Consider the following 22168-nt stretch of genomic DNA (forward strand, 5'->3'; position numbering starts at 1 on the left):
ACCAATCGGCTATTCTGTGTGGTGTGGTGCAATATGGCTACCATTGAGTAATCTAGGTGGATTAGAGCTGTAATCGTGCCATAAAAATTAGATTCGATAAGAACCGAGCCCGACAGATACATATTGATTGACAGCTTTATGAAGCATGAACCCATTTATAGCCCGACATTATTCAAATGTGCACAGGCACACAGCTCTTTTGCCTTTTTTCAGGAAGGAGTCATTTATATGTTTTAACATAATTTATTAGTAATAAACGTAGGCTATAGGCCACTTGAAAGTTGGACCAATGAAATAAAACAAGTCCTCTATAACATCGTAACATCTCAGCACTCTAAATCGGCCTAGGTATCTAAACAGGCTTAGGTACAAACACTTAGCCTCAGGATGGTGCATCCAGCAGCACCGAACACCCATTCACTGCTGCTGCTACAGGCCAAGATGCATAGTTATGAGCTGGCTAATTTTGCAAGTTTTGGGTAGGATTGTTTGTTCATCTTCCACCAGCCAGGAACATCCATTTAATTTTCTATGACAGCAGTTTTAATGTAGCAAGAGACCTCATGTTTTTGCCTGTCAGCTTGCTGTTAAGCGCTCTACCGTAATACTCAGTGTATGAGCGACCGCCGAAATACCTTGGCGCCTAGAATGACCGTTCCCATTCTGAACTGGTGATTGGCTTGACTGCCGTCAAAATTTGCTCTTTTTAACTTCCTAAGTCATCATTTGTTTTACATTTGCATGGATGGATTTTAATGTTGTAACAAATGATTTGATTACTTTCTCGCGCTAATCGAAGTGCATAACATGACTATTCATTTACCTACTGCGCAAGCCAAGTCCGGCCTGATCCAACCCTGTCTAAAATGATAAAAATCAAATCCAACCCACCCGTCGGGTCCTGCCAGGTCCCGTCGGGTTTGGGCAAAGATCTTCAGCTCTAGTTAGAGGTTGTCTACAGCAGTGGTCCTCAACGCCTAGGCTATGGACCTGCACCCGTCCATGAACCATTTGGTACTGGGCCGCATAAAAAATCATTATTTATTTCCATTTTATTTACTATCTGAGTCTGAACAATTATTATTTTTTTTATTCTTTTAGTCGAAAAATGACCTTATTCACTCGGTTATATCTTGGTCACTTAGGTGCCAAACTTTTTCCTACAAGCTAGCAAAATGATTAAGAAACAGACGTCTTTGTAAAGTTTCATTGTGAAGGAGAAAAGGCTCCACAAACTGCCAAGGAAGGGATCCACAACCCATTTGTCAACAAATTAGGTGAATCCATTATGTCTTTGCTGTCAACTGCTGTCAAAGGTCAACTGCTAAAGATTGCAAATGACGGCAGCCTTAGGGCCGTTTACATATCGCGTTTTTTCTGTGCACAAGTTCACTATTTTCAATAGAGCTGTGCGACCTTTGCGCGCATATTAGAGAGACGTGTGCAATCGAAACGCTCATGCTTTCCAGATGCACCCAGTTGAAAACATTTTAGCCTGAATGGTTACACTAGTGAAGTGTTCAGTTTTTCCACTTACAAAGTCCGCCATGTAAATAGCAAATGCGCTATGGCGCGGCGCAACTGGCTCTTAAAGGGATGGGAGACGAGACTCTCATTGGTTTATTCTCAAAACACACCAAAAACCCTATAAGAGAATAGGCCATGTAAGACCAAGCGCCACGGAGCAAAGCGGATTTTTCCCTCCTTTAAATTAGCAAAAGTGAATTCTGACATGCCCTTAATGCGTTTGCACCCTGAGCTTTGCACTTTGCGCATGGATTGATAAAATAGAGCCCAAAATGGTTTATTTGAGTCAGAAGAGGGTATCAGGCATATAAAAAGTAAGTTGTTGTGTAGAAGTGCTTAACGTAATTGGAAACGCGATTTATTTCAAATGACTCAGTTGATTTGGTGTATTAGTTCAACCAGTTCACTTAGAGCAGGGGTCACCAAACTTGTTCCTGGAGGGCCGGTGTCCAACAGATTTCAACTCCAACCTTAATCAAACACACCGGAACAAGCTAATCAAGGATTTACAAGGTATACTTAAAACACCCAGGCAGGTGTGTTGAGGCAAGTTGGAACTAAACCCTGCAGGGACACTGGCCCTCCAGGACCGAGATTGGTGACCCTTGACTTAGAGGATCCGGTCAAAAAAATGTTTTGTTCACAATAGCAATCACTAAAGATGTAAAACCAATTATTGGGCACAAATGTGTTAAGTTAATTATTTTAGATTTCTGCTTGAGTCGTGTTTAATGTTGTCAATGTGCTGCTGTCATGTCCAGACATTGGTTTTTGTCGCGGAAGCAACTGGAGGAGAACTGGCTTGTTCTGGCTAATGGCAGCAGGATTACAGAATCTGAGGTGCAATATGGTCAAACACCTAGCAGCGCGAAGTAAATAGATTTACTTTTAAAAGCCATATAGTAGGATTATGTATTAAATACATTTACAAGGATGAAATTAAGGGACATTTTTGCTATAATTTTAGTTAGTTTAAGTTATTTTTGTATGTACACAAAACATTTTCAGTCAATTCTAGTTTAAAAAAAAAAACTCTAGTTTTTAAAATTTTTATTTCAGTTAACGAAAATGTTTTTTAAATTCTAGTTTTAGTTTTTTCTTTTGTTTTCGTTAACTATAATAACCTTGCCCCTCCACCCTCTGGGCTACGGTAAAGGTTGGGGACCACTGGTCCACAGGAAAGAGTAGATGATCTCCAAATAATCGAACAAATCATTTTGGGGTAACTAGAAAAGTAAAGTTGGGGCAACTAAAACAATTAGGTTGACTACAAAAATGTTCCCAAAAATGTAGCCCTGCGGACATATCTCCAATGAGCCTCGGTTGAAAGCTTGCAAAATTACTAGAAAAAATATGATTGACTGTTATCACAACAAAGAAAAAATGAAATCAGTTATTAGAAATCAGTTATATTAGAAATTATTATATTGAAAAATGTGTTCAAAAATGTGTTTCAACAAGCTTTTAAAACATTGTACTGCAGCGTTGCCTACCTGCCAAAAGACTCTGTTGTGAAATGTTGCAAAAATGCTATTTCTGCTAGCTAAGATGCAGCTGCAAAGTGAACAAAGGCCCAAGATAATTGGAAATGAGAAGGTACAGGAGTCTCTCTTACCCAACACCACCAGCTCGGCACCAAAATAAATGATCCCGTGTTTGTTCTCAGCGACACACTGATACATGCCAGCATCTGAGAGGTTTACAGAGCTGATTGTCAGTGCTCCATTCTCGATCTGGATCCTGTCCTGTGACACAGAGCACGAGCAATAAAAAGAGATTAAAATAGACATGCATTCAACTCCAACAACAAAGACTGTGCTTTAGTCATTATAGAATCAATGCAACTTTGTTATATACGTTTACCAGAGCCCTCCTGCTGAGTTTTGACATGAGGATCATTGCACTGACAACTCAGATCTTTTTGCGAAGGCATCATTATTGTTTGCTCTGCATGAATATTACCTCGGCTGCCAGCAGTTCTCCATTCTTCAGCCAGCTGTACGAAGGTTTGGGTTTCCCGTTGGCTTTACACTCCCAGAACAACCTCTCTTCAATTGATAAAGCAATGTCCCGCATCGTCTGTACCCACTGAGGTTTTGCTAAAGAGATAAAAAAGGAAACTTTTTATTGTACATATTGTGGTTATGTTGCATATACAGCATCCTCACACTTCTGTTTGAAAGATATTGGGGACAGTGAAATTGTTGAATTTTAAAAGATATCTCTTTTGTACAACAAGTTTGTTATTTGATAAAAAACTGCAATTGTATGTAGTAGTATTATAGATTAGGGTTTTACACTGTTATTTAGTCTTGTGATGCAAGTTTCTGCATAATTAATTTAGTCTTCTGTGTGAGGTTTGCATGTTCTCCCTGCGTTTGCGTGGGTTTCCTCCTGGTGTTCCGGTTTCCCCCACAGTCCAAAGACATGCAGTACAGGTGAATTGGGTGAGCTAAATTATCCACAGTGTATGTACAGTATGTGTGCGAATGAGGGTGTATGGCTTTCCCAGTGATGGGTCGCGGCCGGAAGGGCATCCGCTGCGTAAAACATATGCGGGAAAAGTTGGCGGTTGATTCCGCAGTGGCGACCCCAGATTAATAAAGGGACTAAGCCGAAAAGAAAATGAATGAATGAATAATTTAGTCTTAAGTGCCACATGATCTTTCAAGAATAAATCAAAATATGATTTTACTTTCAAGAAACATTTGTGATGCGTATAACTTCTGTGGAAATTGTAACACATTGTTTTCAGATTTGTATGTTGTAAATTTAAGTTTACGCTTGTATGTTTTTTTTTTTAAAGTCAACTTTATTTGTTGTGCAGAACTTTTAGATTTACAAACAGCTACAGTACATTAAATACTGAATGAAAGGTAACCCATAAAACCCATAAAAACACTACAGTAATTTATAGTAAACACTACAGTGTTTTAAAACCATACTACAATAAAGAACATGAACGAATCAGTTATAGTAATTCTGTAGTTGCTTCATCTGCAGTAGCAGTACTTAAATGCTTTGATTAGAGTAGAGTACCACAAATTTCTAACATGCAGTAAGTTACTGTAAAGGTTTTAAAGTGACCCACAATGTGGTGCATATTACAGTAGTGAACTGTAAAGAATATATGTGGTATTTTACTGGCCATTTTTGCAGTAAATAACAATTTTTTTCATTAGCTGTCTCATTTTTGTCTTCATCTACAGTAGCAGTACTTGACTACTTTGATTACAGTAGAATACCACAAATTAGTTACTGTAAATATTTTAAAGGGACCCACAATGCAATGCATATTACAATAGTGAACTGTAAAGCACATTTGTCGTATTTTACTGGGCTTTTTTGCAGCATATAACTGTAATTTTTCATCAACTGTTTCATTGTTGTCTTCAACTACAGTAGCAGTACTTAATTACTTTGATAACAGTAGAGTACCGCAAGTTCCTTATATGCAGTAAGTTACTGTATAAGTTTTGAAGTGACCCACAATGCAGTGCATATTACAGTAGGGAACTGTAAAGCATATATGTGATATTTTACTAGACATTTTTGCAGTAAATAACTTTTTTTTCATTAACTGTCTCATTTTTCTTTTTAACTACAGTAGAGGTAATTAACTAATTTGATAACAGAAGAACTCCACACATTCCCATTATGCAGTAAGTTGCTGTAAAGGTTTTAAAGTGACCCACATAGCAGTGCATATAACAGTAGTTAACTGTAAAGAATGTATGTGGTATTTTACTGGTCGTTTTTGCAGTAAATAAATGTAATGTTTCATTAACTGTCTCATTTGTGTCTTCAACTACAGTAGCAGTACTTGATTACTTTACAGTAGAGTACTGCAAATTCCTAAAATGCAGTAAGTTACTGAAAAATGATTTAAAGTGACCCACATTACAGTGCATATTACAGTAGTAATTAATATTCATAATTAATAAATCATTAATAAATCATTAATTATTAAATTATTAATAATTAATGAAATATTCATAATTAATAAATCACAGCTATGCTGATGATACCCAGTTATACCTCTCTTTTCATCCTGATGATCCCTCGGTTCCAGCTCGCATCTCAGCCTGCCTGTTGGATATCTCACACTGGATGAAAGATCATCATCTTCAGCTGAACCTCGCAAAAACGGAAATGCTTGTAGTTTCTGCCAACTCGACTCTACACCATAACTTTTCAATCCAGATGGATGGGGCAACCATTACTGCATCCAAAATGGTGAAAAGCCTTGGAGTAACAATTGATGACCAACTAAACTTCTCTGACCACATTTCTAGAACTGCTCGATCGTGCAGATTCGCACTCTATAACATCAGAAAGATCCGACCCTTCTTATCTGAACATGCAGCTCAACTCCTTGTTCAAGCTCTTGTTCTCTCCAAACTGGATTACTGCAACTCTCTACTAGCTGGGCTTCCAGCTAACTCTATCAAGCCTCTTCAACTGCTCCAGAATGCAGCAGCACGAGTGGTCTTCAATGAACCTAAACGAGCACATGTCACTCCGCTGCTAGTCCGTTTGCACTGGCTGCCAGTTGCTGCTCGCATCAAATTCAAAGCTCTGATGTTTGCCTACAAAGTGACTTCTGGCCTTGCTCCTTCTTATCTGCTCTCGCTTCTGCAGATCTATGTGCCCTCCAGAAACTTGCGTTCTGTGAATGAACATCGCCTCGTGGTTCCATCCCAAAGAGGGAAGAAATCACTTTCGCGAACGCTCACGCTCAATCTGCCCAGTTGGTGGAATGAACTCCCTAACTGCATCAGAACAGCAGAGTCACTCGCTACTTTCAAGAAACGACTAAAAACCCAACTATTTAGTCTCCACTACACTTCCTAATCTGCAATTGCCTCTCTGAATATCACACTAACTGTACCAAAAAAATAAAAAATAAAAATACTACTAATACTTCCCTTCTTAGACTTTACAGACCTGAAACTTGCCTATAGCACTTATTCATTGTTGCTCTTGGTTGTGTAAATTGCTTCCTTGTCCTCATTTGTAAGTCGCTTTGGATAAAAGCGTCTGCTAAATGACTAAATGTAAATGTAAAAATTATGAATATATGAGGTATTTTACTGGCCTTTTTCGAGTAATTAACTGTAAAATTGTGGCAAAGTCTAACAGTGTAGTTACTAGCTACTATGAGCTAGTATACTAGATACTAGCTACAATAATTATACATAATAGAGCAATTTACAAATTACAGTACATGTTAAAAGGGCTTGCCAAAGTACTCTTAAGATTGAGTTAGCAAAAAAAAAAAAAAAAACAGATCTTAATACCATTTGTAAACAGTCTTAGAGTCAAGTTTTGCTTAAGCCAGCATTCAATTTAGTTTGATCTAAAGTTGCCTTAAATACTGTACCCACACTTAAAGTAATTTTAGGCTTTGCTGAGACATGGACACTCTTTTATCTGATTAACTGGAAGCACAAAATGTCAATAATCACTTGTTCCATCTATCTTCCTGCCAATGGTAAAGGCGACAGGTTTCCATTCGTCCCTGCAATTCTGTAGCAGCCCTGTCTGGATCCATGATTGAACCGTCACACGGTGCTATAATGTGACACTCTCAACATGTTCAGCGCTGTTGATTTCCGACAGTCTCCCAAATATATTGAAAAGTCATCAGTCATTCTTTCTGCTAATGGCACTTGCAGGATTTGTGGCAACTAAGCACTTAATTGATCAATCGAAACCAAACACTGATAGACTCATTAAGTAAACTGATCAAGAATTAAGGGATTAGTTCACCAAAATATAAAACCGCTTTTATTATTTACTATCCCTCTTGTTGTTACAAATCCATTAGACCTTTGTTTATCATGAGAATTCAAACTGTGACTTCAGAGGTTCAACTGTAATCATACAAAGCTCTTTTGTATGGAAAAAACTGTGAATACTAGACCATTTTCAGACCAAAAGTTATGATTTAAAAAAAAAAAAAAAAAAACACTGATTTGGTGGACTGGTTTCCCTTTCCCACAGCTGTAGTCACTTTGCTATGTGAAGCAACTTTCACAACGGACATGGAAAGTTGTGCACTATGATATACATTCATTTCAATACCCATGCAAGGGAGGTTTCACTAGCTTCACTAGCTTGTATGTGTGTTGTGTGCAAATTTTGAAATAGCTCTATATTCCACTCTGTGGATATTACAATCATGTACATGCAAACTTTATTTATCTATAAATGAATTGCACATGCTCATCGGAAAAATAAGGTCTTCTAAAATATAGTGCAGACAAGGCATTTCTATGTATTCTTGTTCCTAAAGCTTCAATAGTGCTGCTATGCTGTTTAGGTTAAGCTGGTAAAAAGATGCCTATTAGAATAATTAAATGTGTCGAGTTAATGTGTATGTATCGAGTAAATGACTTTATAATATTTGATGAATTAATACATTTTTTTTTTAAAGCTATTTCATTTTCAGGTTTTGGCTTTCGGCTAAGCGCATGCAGAATTCCGGCCCACACTATAAAAAGCGATTACTTGACTTAAAATAAAAAAAAAAAAAGAGTAAAAAAAAAACTATGTGCATAGTTAGAAAAGTTAAGTCACTGGGCTTATAGAACTTTTCAAGTAACATCAACTTGTTGCTTTGAAGGCAATGGGTTAACCCTTTTTTAATGTAAAATAAATAACCATTAATCTGCATTCACAATGCAGATTTTTCATTACGGTGCATCCCGCAATACTGTAATTACAATATAACTTTGCTTGCCAATATCTTCTCTTCCATGACAGTTCAGGGTTCACATTCACAATGGACAGTATGACATATTGCTATTAGGGCCTACTCACACTATGCCATCCGTACCGTGCCCAGGCCCGTTTCCCGGATCGTTTGAGAAGTGTGAGTGCGCTGAATCACGCTCAAGCACGGTTCACTTGGCCCGCCCTGGCCCGGTTGGAAGAGGTGTGCCTGAGTGTGGTACACTTGGGCTTTGGCGCGGTACGCTTCTGTGTGAGTGCAAAACGCGCCAAAGCCCAAACCGAAAGCGAGAAGTGACTTTTAAGGGACTGTTTGATATGGATTTATTAATCATTCTTACTGTTCAGTGAACGTAAACTGCCGTAGTTTATTAAAGACGCAAACTCCTCACAGCACGCCAGCTGCGCGCCTTCAGCAGACCTCCTCATTCCTGCAGCACGAGAGCTTAATGATTGTTTATGTGCGCCAAAAGTGGCGGATCTGTTCGCAAAATATCTGACTGCGTGTCCCCGCATCCCTAAGGACTATTTGGCGAAATATTTGACGGCATATCAAACGACTGAAACGATATAACTAGAGAAATCTCCACTGTGCTACTGAGTGAGAGCGTATGGCAAGCCGTTTTAGCATTTAAACCTTGTTCTGACTATCCATAAATATATTTAGAGATATCTCTAATTATATTTTGACTAGTCATAATTATAATTCGACCATTCAGAATGACAATTAGAGATATCTGCAATTACAATTGTACTAGTACGAAATCAGATTGGAGATATCTGCAAATATATTATGACTAGTCATATTCCTCCATTGACTTCCATTAAAAAATATTTGCAAATATCTCTAACTGAGTTTTGACTCGTCAAAAATCCAATTCAAGACATCTACAACTGTAATTCGACTATTAGTAAATTAATTAGAGATCTTCAAATATATTTGTAAATATCTCTAAATATGATGAATTAAAGACATCTCCAAATGTATTATGACTAGTAAAAACTCCAAGATATCTCTAATTACAATTGTGACTAGTCAAAACTCAGTTAGAGATATCTGCAAATATTTTTCAATGGAAGTCAATGGAGGAATATGACTAGTCATAATATATTTGCAGATATCTCCAATCTGATTTCGTACTAGTACAATTTTAATTGCAGATATCTCTAATTGTTATTCTGACTAGTCGAATTATAATTATGACTAGTCAAAATATAATTAGAGATATCTCTAAATATATTTATGGAGTCAGAACAAAGATTTAAATGCTAAAAAGGCTTGCCATAGAGAGCGCTTCTGAACAGCGCAGCAGCGATGACGTAAGCGTGCCGAGGCCCGATATGGTGTGAGCGCGGGCCGTCAGGGGAGACGGGAGGGGGGACAAGCGTGCTTTGGCCCGGTTCGAGGCAACTGTACCTAGTGTGAGTACGGCCTTAGAGTCAATAGGACAACACAACACACAAGCCTTGTGTTGCCTGTAATAATGTACACTCTGATCGGATGTGGGAGACAGGCAAACAATGTTGTTTTTGAAGAATTTTTGGCACACAAAAAGGAGCTTCATATGATTACAGTTGAAGCACATGGAATATTTTGACAATGTTTTTTTTATTCCTTTTCTGGACTTTTGGGTGGGTGGGGAGGGATGCACAGGACAACTGCACCACCACACACCAGATAGTGGTGGTGAAGAGACAGTGGTAGAGGCAATTCAGTGGATAGGGATGATTGAGAGGCTATGATGGGCCATGATGTAAGGAATTTAGCCAGGACACCAGGATTACACCACTACTCTTTACGAGAAGTGCCATGAGACTTTTAATAACCACAGGACCTCGGTTTAACGTCTCATCTAACATAACTGACAGTGTATTGCCGCCTTAACTATACTGGGGCATTAGCACTCACACAGACCGCAGGTTGAGCACCCCCTGCTGGCCTCACTAACGCCACTCCCCACAGCAACCTAGTTTTTCCATGTGGTCTCCCATCCAGGTACTGAACAGCCACAGCCCTACTTAGCTTTAGTGATTAACCGGTTTTGGACTGCATGTTGATATGGCTGTGGCCAAACACACCTGCACAAGCGTACGAAGGTCTTACTTGGTGACCCGTGCTCACTATGGAGGACCAGGGAGCTTTACGATTTGATTTTAATGTGTGTTTCGAAGTTAAAAAGAACTCTCAGAAGATTGAAATAACATGAGGTTAATTAAGAAAACAATTTTCATGTTTTGGGTAAACTAACCCTTATATAGAGCTGACTAACCTTGCAACTGTTACTGTTTACCTATGCTTTTTCTAAAGAGTTCACCATACTGCATTATACAAGAACGCGTGCACTCTGAACGAACCAAGAAGAAAAAAGCTTTCATGTTTTGAATCGTTCTTGGAGGCCAGGTCTTTTAGATGAAGGTGCAACTTTGACCTTCTTTTGAAAAAAAACTGGCCTCGATAAGTCATACGCAAACATTGAAAATGAGTGAACTCGCATGCACAATACCATTTCATCAGGGAGCTTAGAAGTGGTGTGTGCCCAGATGTGAGCAGAAAGAACACCTTTGAAATCCCAGCTGTCCAGAGCAATACCGCCATGCTGATTTGCACTCTAGTTTTGTTTGTATTGTATTTCACTAATGGGTTTCTTGGAGGGATTTTTCTTTCTTTTGTGTATACATACATTTTATTTGAATCAATAATACGTCACAAGTGAAAGGTTCCCATACCTACAAGATATCGAGCAGCGTTTCCTTTAACAATTGCCATGGGAAATATGCGCTGCTTTTCTTAGATATTCAATCATTTTCTTTAGCATATAGCTGTAATCCTGCACAAAGCTGTTCTCCACATCATTAATATGCTCTTCTTGTTATTGTGTGGATGAAATATGACAGACTTGAGAAGGTAATGATTAAAACATACTTGCTTATAGTGCTTAATAATCCTTTGAGTCGTGTCACGTCTCCAAGAATAGGTCCATGAGTGCTTGAATGAAGGACGAGACCTACAATTTGTCAATATTTAAACAATGACTTTTTGAGCCAGACTTCGATGTCTGATTTGAAACAGAAGCGTGAGCTTATAAAACTAACCAAAAATAATGAATATATTGAAGAGTAAAATGACAGCGATAATAAAAGATGGCCTAATTGCATTGTCTAATAATGAGTAGCGCTATTAACTAAAATATAATGATCATTAATAACACACCAGAGGTGAGAAAATGAGTTCTTCGTGCATGTGAATTTAAGCTGAAAAATCTATCAGCGCTCTGATTTATTATTGAAGCTGAATATCAGAAAGTAAGTAAATGTGGTCAATATATTCATCCAAATACCCTAAAGTAAATAAATGCTATCTTTATTTAAAGAGCCCCTATAATAGATGTTTGAAAACGACCTTCCATGTATTGTGTAACACAGCTCTAAGTGAAGTGAAATATCCAGCTAAGGCTTAAATAGGAAAGTGTGCAGTGTTTAAAATTACTGGTTCATTTATAAAAGAGTCGACTCATAGTGCTTCAAATGAATCACCTTAATAACGAGTCTTTAGCCGCTTTGGGGTGACATCGATACAAACTTAAGCTCCGCCCAATTGTTGCGTGCGCAAACCCAGGAAAATTAAAACCTGCGGTTCCGCCTACAAACAGTAGCAAAGACAAAGAGGAAGATAAACACTGTAGCAGATCCTGGTTGATTCAAGTTGTGAAGACGTTGTGTTCCGCTTGATATTATTGGAAGTGTGAGGGGAAAGTTGGTGTTATTTTCTCTACCCAAAGATGAAGCTGTGAAGAGTCAGTGGTTGAGGTTTATTTTTGAAAAAAATACCTCAGCATTATAGCCCTCATTTTTCTGACGAGTGCTTCAGTAATCTACATGCTTACAAAGGGGGAATCGTCAGCTGTTTGTTAAGATACACTGTTAACCCTTACTGTAGATTATGCAGTAAATAACTGTAAAATAGCCAGTGTTTTGCTGTAATAAAATGAAACAGTATTTTACTGTAAAAGGAGCAGGATTTGTATGAAATTTTGTAGTGCAAAGAATAAATTACAGTAATTTACTTTATGTACCCATTACAGATAGTTACTGTGATGATAAATGGTAAAATACTGCTCAACCATTATTACCCCATGTACTCTAATGCTTTATATTTCTTACTGTTCAGTTTTGGTATGTGTATGGTCAGTATTGAGGAGAAAGTGAGACAATCCATTGATGATAAGCTAAATTTCTCTGCAGCCATCTCTGTGTTTTCTTCTGTTCCTTTTATGTTTTTAACATTGAGTATCAGGAGTCAACCAATGTTAATGTCACAGAGCTAATTAAAAGGTAAAGATATCAACGAGATGCATTTAAAGGCAAAAATATTCACACAGAGCAACCAAATTATCACAATCATTTTTATAACTTTGTTTACTTTTCTATAATTAAATTAGCCTAGTTTAGCCTATAGTTAAGCTTTTAAATTGCACTTTAAGCTGAATATTAGTATTTTGCTAAATAACTAGTAAAAATGTGTTATTTAAAAAATATCTTAAACAGCATGTACATAAATGTTTGCTGAGACTCAATTAATTTGTTTGGAAAACTTCAAATGAAGTAGGTAAAAGTGGCATTAACAGTATAGTATAAAAGCTTTCCTAAATAAATGTATTAATCAGGTTATTTGTTTTTTTTTAAAATTATTATTATTACTACAGGTTTGGAACAACATGAGGATCAGATTGTTTATTTATTTATTTATTTATTTTTTGCTTTGGATGAAGTTTTTATATTTTTATTGTTTTTAATCAATGGTATGTGCATGATTGTGATAAATGCTGGCAGTTCCTTTGAAAATATGCTATGTACCAGGGATGTCAAACTCTTGGAGGGCCGCAGCCCAGCAGAATTTAGTTCCAGCCCTGCTTCAACACACTACCTTTAGATTTAGTTTGATCAGGTGTGTTTAATTAGTATAACTGCACTGTTACTCTGTAGATTGTGCAGTAAATAACTGTAAAATAGCCAGTGTTTTGCTGTAATAAAAGGAAACATATTATTTATTAACACATTTTATTTTACTGTAAAAGGAGTAGACTTTGTATGAAATTGTGTATTGCAAAGAATAAATTCCAGTAATTTACTTTATGTACTCATTACAGATAGTAACTGACAATAAATAGCAAATTACTGTTCAACCATTACTGTCCCATCTACTCTGATGGTTTATGTTGCTATTTATAGAGACGTGCATTTTAAAGGCAGAAAATAATTATTTAGGCATCACCACACACTCCCACAGGCTGTCCGTCTTATTCTAAACACAAAGGTGTTAGAAAAAGTTTTCAGAAAATGCTGGCCCTTTAAGAGAGTCAGGTGTTTGATTTGTTTACTGCTGAGTGTGCTCTATTCTCTGTCTATCAATTCAGATGTTGAGTCTGATATGTTTTAGGCTTTAACTAAGAATCTACAATGAGTAAGTAAAATGTGTTCAAATGTTTTTGAGGGTTTCTAAAATAAGGCTGTGTTTTAAGTTATATTGTTGTTATCTTGATCTGTGTACTTGAAAGCTACATTGTTAGCTAGTTAGCCTCTCCTCATATAACTTCTTACATTACTTTTTTTTAAGTATATGTATTTATTGGATATTGCATACTGCCATACAGATGCTAACAGTTGTATGTATCTTTCTGGCAACTAAGCCAAAATTAAATTCCTTCATCTCAGTAAGGTAATGTGCACATCATCACAGGGAATCACAAAAACATGATACACAGCCATCCACACACAAAAGCTCCACTGTCAGGTTCCAGGTTGTGAGTTTATTGCTAAGTATTTTTCAGAGCTGTGTTTCCACCTATGAATTTATATTAGAAACAATAAAAAAAGTTTGTTTTCATGAGATAATTATAACAATAAAAGATTGGATCCTTTGGTTTTTCGGTGTTGTCAACTTTATTTTTATTTTTATAATTATTTTAAACTTTTTATTAAGATTTGACACAGTTTTTAATTATTTAAAACTTTAAAATTTAAAATAATTATGTTTTGTTTTTTGCTGCTCATTTGCTGATCTACCTTCCTGCAGATTTCAGTTGCTATCCATATCAAACACACCTAAACCAATTAATTAGGACCTGAACACCACTTGATAATTACAGGCAGGTGTGTTTAATATGGGTAGCTACTGAAATCTGCAGGAAGGTAGATCTCCAGGAACAGGATTGAGCACCCCTGCTATATACCATGGGGGTCAAACTCCAAGTTCCCGGAGAACTGCATCGCAGCAGAGTTTAGTACCCACCCTGCTTCAACATTACCTGTGGATTTCTAACAAGCCTTAATTAGTTTGATCAGGTGTGTTTAATTAGAGTTACAGCTTAAAGTCCCGGTCACACTGCACTTTTCTCCCTTTAGACTTCCATTCGTACGCATGTGAGTACTGCTGACCTGGAATGCATGCTCATGCGACAAATTTCATAATTCGCAGCATTGGAAAATTCAAGCTTGGAGAACGCTGACATGCGAAATCACATCATGTGATTGCTTGATAAAAAATCAAAGATCAAAACATGACCTCTCTGGCTTGCTTTTTCAATCTCTAATTATTTTGTTTAATTCCACTACTCGCTTTGTTTAATTCTACTTCGCAGTGCAGTATGACAGAATTTTGCATACTCAAACGTTAATGTGACCGCAGCCTTACTGTGCAGACCTGTAATATGTAAGACAATATTTATATCTGCTCATTTCTTAATTTTGTTATACTTTTTCTGTTATTTATTTGTTTGGTACCGAAACAATAAAATAAATTTGTCTGAAAAATGTTATGCCTTCTATGTTTAAATAACAGCTAAGTATACTGATTAATTTTAGTAACACTACAATAACTATATATGACATACTATTAATGTGTATGCAGTATAATGCTGTGATTTGTAACACTACAATACAGTAATTAACTGTACACAGTTTCCAGTTAGTTACCACTGCTGCTCTAATACAGTTATTAACTGGCGACACCGTTGCCAGCTACTCACTGTATTGGTTCAGTTACAGTAAATAACTGGCAACACTGTTGCCAGCCACTCACTGTAATGGTTTAGTTACAGTAATTAACTGGCAACACTGTTGCCAGCCACTCACTGTAATGGTTTAGTTACAGTAATTAACTGGCAACACTGTTGCCAGCCACTCACTGTAATGGTTTAGTTACAGTAATTAACTGGCAACACTGTTGCCAGTTACTTACTGTAACCAAACTTTTACAGTGAGTGGCTGGCAACAGTGTTGCCAGTATTCTACTGTAAAAAACCCCGGTAAGGTCTAACAGTGTAGGGTCAGAAAAGATCTGTGGCGTGTGGGACAAAACTCGAAAGGAAGTTTACAGCGCACAGTTTATGGACCAGTTTCTTCCTCCATTTCATAAGGGGTAAGTAAGAGCAATTAAAATGGTTCCCTCCTTGTTTAATCTAGCTTGCAAATTATGTATTTAATTGTGTTTTGTTACTTGTAACTGCTTGTACTGTATCTGGTTAACTTTTTATATTCTCATATCGCGTCTAATGCCACATTGAAATCGTGACGCGTGACGCTTTGTTTATTGTGAACTCGCGTTCCACTGCCATTTGTCGTTGCTATGGCCACCATCAGCTGTTCCTACACACATGCAGCGATCTAGGTTCAAAATAGTTTCACTTGTGTCAGCTTGTATTAACTATAATGCTTTAATGCGCTCCTGCATTGGGCTCACACACATACCTGCCAACATTTTTCCCTGAAAATCCGGGAGACCAGGGGGGTTTGGTTTGGGGGTGAGGTGTCTGAATCACACTGCTGCGACCTGGGGGTTTCACAGACTGTACCAAAACGCTAAGGACCAGGGGCAGAGGGTGGTTGAAATTACGGGAGTTTTCCGGGATATATAACAAAATGGGAGGGTGGCGGAAAATTTATTATTTTACTTATGATCAACTTTATACATTTACATTATTAATTTCTCGGCGCATTTGCTTTTTGTTTTACTGTGAAAATGGTTATGTTCAGGTTTGGGGGTAGGGGTTAAGTGATCTGAGGGTTAAATCTAAATTATTTACTTAATAAAAGAAAGAAAGGACATTCATAAAAGCTTCCTGACATGAAAGATTCATAGATTATGTTTCTTAGTTGTATATGCATAATACATACATGTTATAGTGCTGCATGTAAAAATGGTACATTTATGTGTCTACACTTATAAAGAACGAGAAAGGCTGAATGTTTGTTGTATCTATTATCCATCTGCTGTCGCCATTCATCCTAAAACTAATAAAGTGAATCTATTAAAATAAATATATCTATTTTATCATAATATGTCTTAAGCCTTATTAACTATTTTAAAATCCACCATCCCTCCATGCATACATCTTAAATCAATTAAACATCATATATCTGAATATATCCTTCCATTCATCTTCCATTTCATCATCATCCATCCATCCATCCATCCATCCATCCATAATCATCACCATACATCTTTCTTAAAGCACATCAACATCATGTATCTTAATATAAATCCTTCCATCCATCTTTCAATTACATAATTATCCTCTACCAAGCCATCCATCCATCTGTCCATCCATCCACCCATATCCATCCATCCATCCATCCATCCATAAGCAAATAAGTACCATACACTGTATCTAAATGTGCATCAAATATCCAAATATGTATCCTATATCATCCATCCATCCATCCATCCATCCATCCATCCATCCATCCATCATTCCATTCTAAAGCAAATAAACATCATATATCTAAATAATTGTCCTTCCATCGATCTTCAAGGCCATATTTATCCATCCATCCATCCATCCATACTAAAGCAAATAAATATTTCAATCTGAATATACTTCAAATATCCAAATATACATCCTATATCCTCATACATCCATCCATCCATCCATCCATCCATCCATCCATCCATCCATCCATCCATCCATCCATCCATCCTAAAGCAAATAAACATAATAAACTGTATCTAAATAAATTTCATTCAATCTATCTTAAATTCCATAAATATCCATCCATCCATCCATCCATCCATCCATCCATCCATCCATCCATCCATCCATCCATCCATCCATCCATCCATCCATCCATCCATCCATCCATCCATCCATCCATCCATCCATCCATCCATCCATCCATCCATCCATCCATCCATTCCTTCTTGCATCCAAAAGCAAATAAACATCATACACTGTTTCTGAATATACATTAAATATCCAAATATGCATTCTATATCATCCATCCATCCATCCATCCATCCATCCATCCATCCATCCATCCATCCATCCATCTTAAAGCAAAATACAAATCACATACCTAAATAAATGTCCTGTAATCAACCCTAAAGTCCATAATTATGCATCCATCCATACATCCATTCTTCAATCTTAAAGCAAAAAAACTTAATACACTGTATCTGAATACTAAAATATGCATCCTATATTGTCATCCATCCATCCATCCATCCATCCATCCATCCATCCATCTATCCATCTATTCCTTCTTTGCTTCGCTCCTTCCAAACATCCATCCATCTATTTTTTATTATATCTCTATCTATGATTTGGCTGTGTAATAGCTGTAAATCTTGCCATTTGACACCTCTCTGGATCAACAAAACTGTCTCAAATTAGCATTTAGCACTGCTGAGTTTTGGCACGATGCAACATCGCTCTGCCAAATCCATTACGTGAGCTCCATTTATTCAGGTCTTTACTATGCCATTATGGAAACTATAAGAAAAGCCTAGACAGGGCAGAAACTAATCATTAATTAATTCACTGTAGTTGTGAAATGACTAAACTGGCAGGATCTCTCATGGGAGATGCTGGCAAGAATCTGAATGGCCATGACAACAATATGTGTGTCAGGAATACATTTCAATGATAGAAGCAACAATATGGCAAAGAACAGCATTTGCGAGTGCTACAGATATCCTGTTAATCTGGTCAAACAATAGCCCAAATGAACACCACTTATAACGAGTATCTACTGTAGCACAACATCATCATGTACAGTACACAGTGAACCTTGATCTTTCCTCCAATATGTTTTGATGTTAGTAAGATTGAAAAAAGTGACATTAACGACATTTAAAATAAAAAGAAGTGATATATTGTCTGGATTGATGTTCAAAAATCTGGTAATAAACTGACAGTATATTTTTTGTTTTTGAAAATAACTTGTACATACAGTGCAGGAAATAAGTATGAAACAGTTAACTTTTTTCTCAGAAAACATATTTCTAAAGGTACTGTTGACTTGAATTTTTGACCAGATGTTGGTAACAACCAAAAACATCCATATTTGCAAAGAAAATAAATCGGATTAGTTACTAATTAAGTTATGTGTAATAAAATAAAATGACACAGAAAAAAAAGTATTGAACACATGAAGAAAGGGAGATGTAGAAAGGCAGTGAATGCCCAGACAGGAGATTAAATCTTTAAGAATTAATTCAGCAACCTTCTGCCCTTCGCCATTGTAAATGAATTTGACTGCTTTAGTCCAACATATACTTTATCAGGATGATGAAGATGAAACCAGGCACATTTTAGCAAGATAAAAATTGAAAACGCAGCCAAGGGAACTCTCAAATGCTTTTAGAGAAAGCAAATCAAGCTGTAGAATGGCCCACCCAATCACCTGACCTAAATCCAATAGAGAATACGAAAAAAAAAATCAGATTTGACAGACGAGACCCACAAAGCCATCAAGATTTTTACACACTTTTAAAAAACCCCACCTAAGCAATGGATGTGACTTTATTATCCATATGAGAGACGTCTTTAAGCTGTCATCACCAACAAAACCCCTTTATATAAAGATATTAAATATATTTAAATATATAAATATTTTAATATATATAAATATACTTAAATATAAATATAAATAAAGGTTTTAAAAATTTATTTAATACATTTCAGTAGGTCAGTCTATTCTCCTTGTGTCATTAAACTGTTATTACACATAACCTTTTTTTTCAGATTTTTTTTTATTATGTCATTTTCATGTTTGCATTGTTTGGGGTTTTATCAAAATCTAGTTTAATTCCACATCAACAGCTCCTTAAGAAATAATATTTCCAAAACTTGACATGTTGAATACTTCCCCCTCCACCGTACTATTTAAAATTACTTTAAAACTACAAGGAAAAGGCAAAAAAGTAAATCCAAAGCAACAATTTAAAACATGTTTATAAGCTGTAACTGTTTCATTGATTTATCAGAGCTATCAACTGATATAAAAACTATCTTAATGCCGATGTACAGACTAAATTGTTTGGAAATTGTCCATTTGTGGCTAAAGGTAAATATATGATATGATAACACTTTAGTCTAAGTACAGTATTTTTATTCTTAATGGGTCACGAAACAACAAAATGCATTTTTTGAGACGCTGACAGTCATATGTATCCCACACTGCTAAAAACACTATTAGGATACACCTATTTCACTAAAAAGTGAAAATTGGTTGTTTTTGCATTTTTTAGAACAAATCTGCTTTACTGATTTAAAAATAAATTTTTGAAGCTACATCACGGCATCGAGATTTTTGTGTAACTTCCAGCATGGAGATTGGATGTATGTACCGTCCAGTAAAAAGTGATGTCATTGAGTTTTTAGCACATCTGTTCTGTAGTTCACGAGAAAGACTTGGTTTTAACCAATCAGTGCGCTCTAGTGTGAATGAGACGCAACTTGATTAATATGCATGATATACCTTCGAAGACTCTTTTAACCTGTTACAGTGTTCAGAAAGACACCACGTTGTGTTTCCAACTGTAATTCAAACAAGTAGAAGAAGAATTGTTTGGAGACATGGGTTGTCAGTGTTGCGATAATAAATGTGGTTTTGTTTATATTTCCCTTGATGAGAGGATCGCTTGCGTGTGGACCCACATGTGTGGATTACAGTGGGTTGCTAACATGCAACAAAAATATGACTGTAAGGAACATTTTTAACCCGAGAGCTTTTCGAAATGGGAAATGGTAAAATCCGGATCTGCCACTCATCTACTTTAAAAAAAAATACACAGTTCCAGTTGGTGTTGATTGCCCTGTCTCTACAAATTTGGTAAGTGTGTGGTTAGTGTTCATTGTTTATGTTTATTCAGATGGCAAAGTTAGTTAGTATTGTCAGCAGTACTCTTTCAGTTTTTAAAGACATATCTTGGTCAAAATGATTTAGTTACTAAGTTTACAGTAATATCACTACAATATTATGAACTAAAAATCTTCTCTTTCAAACAGCTCTCAGATCCGCTGTAAATGCTGCCCTCCAAAACACTGCCCATCTCCCCTGCGTCTGTGTTTGTGTTGCTGGTGTGAAAATCAGCATATGCATATAATGAAACTCCCCATTTCACGCAAAGCCTTCCCTCTTTCGTCATTTGACACTCCCACCTAAACAAAGCTGAACTCACACACTTTCCTGACTTTTTTCAAACTAGAGGTGTGAAAACACCCTGCTGAGACAGGCGGGCTTCATAACCCTTCAACTACAGTGGCTATTATCAAGATGTTGGCTTTTTAAGTAGTACTTTGAAATGGCATACTATGATACTGCATGATTTTCCCTTACCTTAATAACTATTAATGAACAGCAAATTAGGAGTTGATTGAGCTAGAATTGTTTCAAACTATTAAAATGTCAAAAAGTGTCTCTGTTAAATTGCAGTTAAATTTGTAACATCAAAAGTCAACAGAGCAGAGATCAATGTTGCTCTGTTAAACAGCATTTAGGAAATATTTTAAAAAGGAAAAAAATACTAGTCTGAGTGCAATTGTTTTGCCATAGCAAATCAAAACCAAAAAACTTTCATTGATTTTACTGCAAGACTCTACATATAGTATAATATTTTACCGCAAGAAATATGTGGTGAATTTAAATATCAAAATATAATCCTGCCATGTACACTACATTTAAATATTCTCTAATTGAAACAATCATACCGTGGAAAGACAGTCGTCCTTGCACTGTGTTCTTTCCCATCTTGTTCTCTGCCACACATTCATAGCCTCCGGCGTCTTCCTGCTGGAAACTGGGAATCTCCAGAACTACATTTGAGTTCTTCATCTTCACCTTGCTGGGAAACGGCACTGCATTCGCCCTCCTCCATGTTATCTCTGGAACTGGGCTGAACGTAGTTGAAAAAAAAAAAAAAAAAACTGCGGTGAGTAATCTTGCAAGAGAGAAAATGAAAAAGCTACACAGAGAGAGGGGAAAAAAAGAAGCAGAGATACCGAAAATATGAAGATAGAGAACGTGAATTTTGTATAATTCCATTATATTGTAAATTACTGTCGTTCCCCCTCACATCTCAGCTCTAACATGCTAAATGAGTTACATTTTGCTCATAAGACACCATCTCATTTCTTTTTGCAAGAAAAACGTATATGGCTCATCCGCTAATGGGATCAATTGAGACAGAAAAATTGCCTCCAGGCAAAAAAAAAAAAATAGACTGTTATGTGGTATTTCCCAAACAGACTTTGACAAGCCTTTTTAAAAGGTGGCGAAAGGAGGTGGAAAAGGGCCAAGCTGAAAAACACATTAAGCTCAGTGACAGACTAGCATTAAAAGTCGGGATAGCCGTAAATGAGTGAATCGACATCAGTAACTACAAAAGAGTGCAAAATTCCACTTACTTTCCCAAAGCAAAACACTCCAGTGTCACAACTGATCCTTTTGCTGCTGGAACCATATCAGAGAAATGAACCTCAATTTTAGGCTCATATTCCCCCATAACACCTATTAGGGGAGAAAACAAATGGTGTTACAATACTTCCCCATTAATAATTCATTTAATTGATTATGACTAATGCTAAAGAAAACATTATACTATATCAGGGGTGTCCAAACTTGATCC

At 36.6% G+C, this 22168-nt stretch overlaps 1 protein-coding gene across 2 annotated transcripts in view; it reads right to left on the minus strand.

The window, feature by feature from the left end:
• cntn3a.2 (contactin 3a, tandem duplicate 2) overlaps nt 1–22168 on the minus strand; it is a 220622-nt gene that overhangs the window by 74595 nt on the left and 123859 nt on the right. For both annotated transcript variants that reach the window (XM_087306662.1, XM_087306663.1), the window contains exons 7-10: nt 21948–22050; nt 21252–21436; nt 3490–3626; nt 3143–3272 (exon numbers count right to left, since the gene is read on the minus strand). In XM_087306662.1, the coding sequence (XP_087162788.1) occupies nt 3143–3272; nt 3490–3626; nt 21252–21436; nt 21948–22050 (555 nt within the window). The remainder of the gene's footprint in view (nt 1–3142; nt 3273–3489; nt 3627–21251; nt 21437–21947; nt 22051–22168) is intronic.

This window comes from Danio rerio, chromosome 23 (assembly GCF_052040795.2).
Source record: "Danio rerio strain M-AB ecotype USA chromosome 23, GRCz13ab, whole genome shotgun sequence".
Taxonomy (NCBI): Eukaryota; Metazoa; Chordata; class Actinopteri; order Cypriniformes; family Danionidae; genus Danio; species Danio rerio.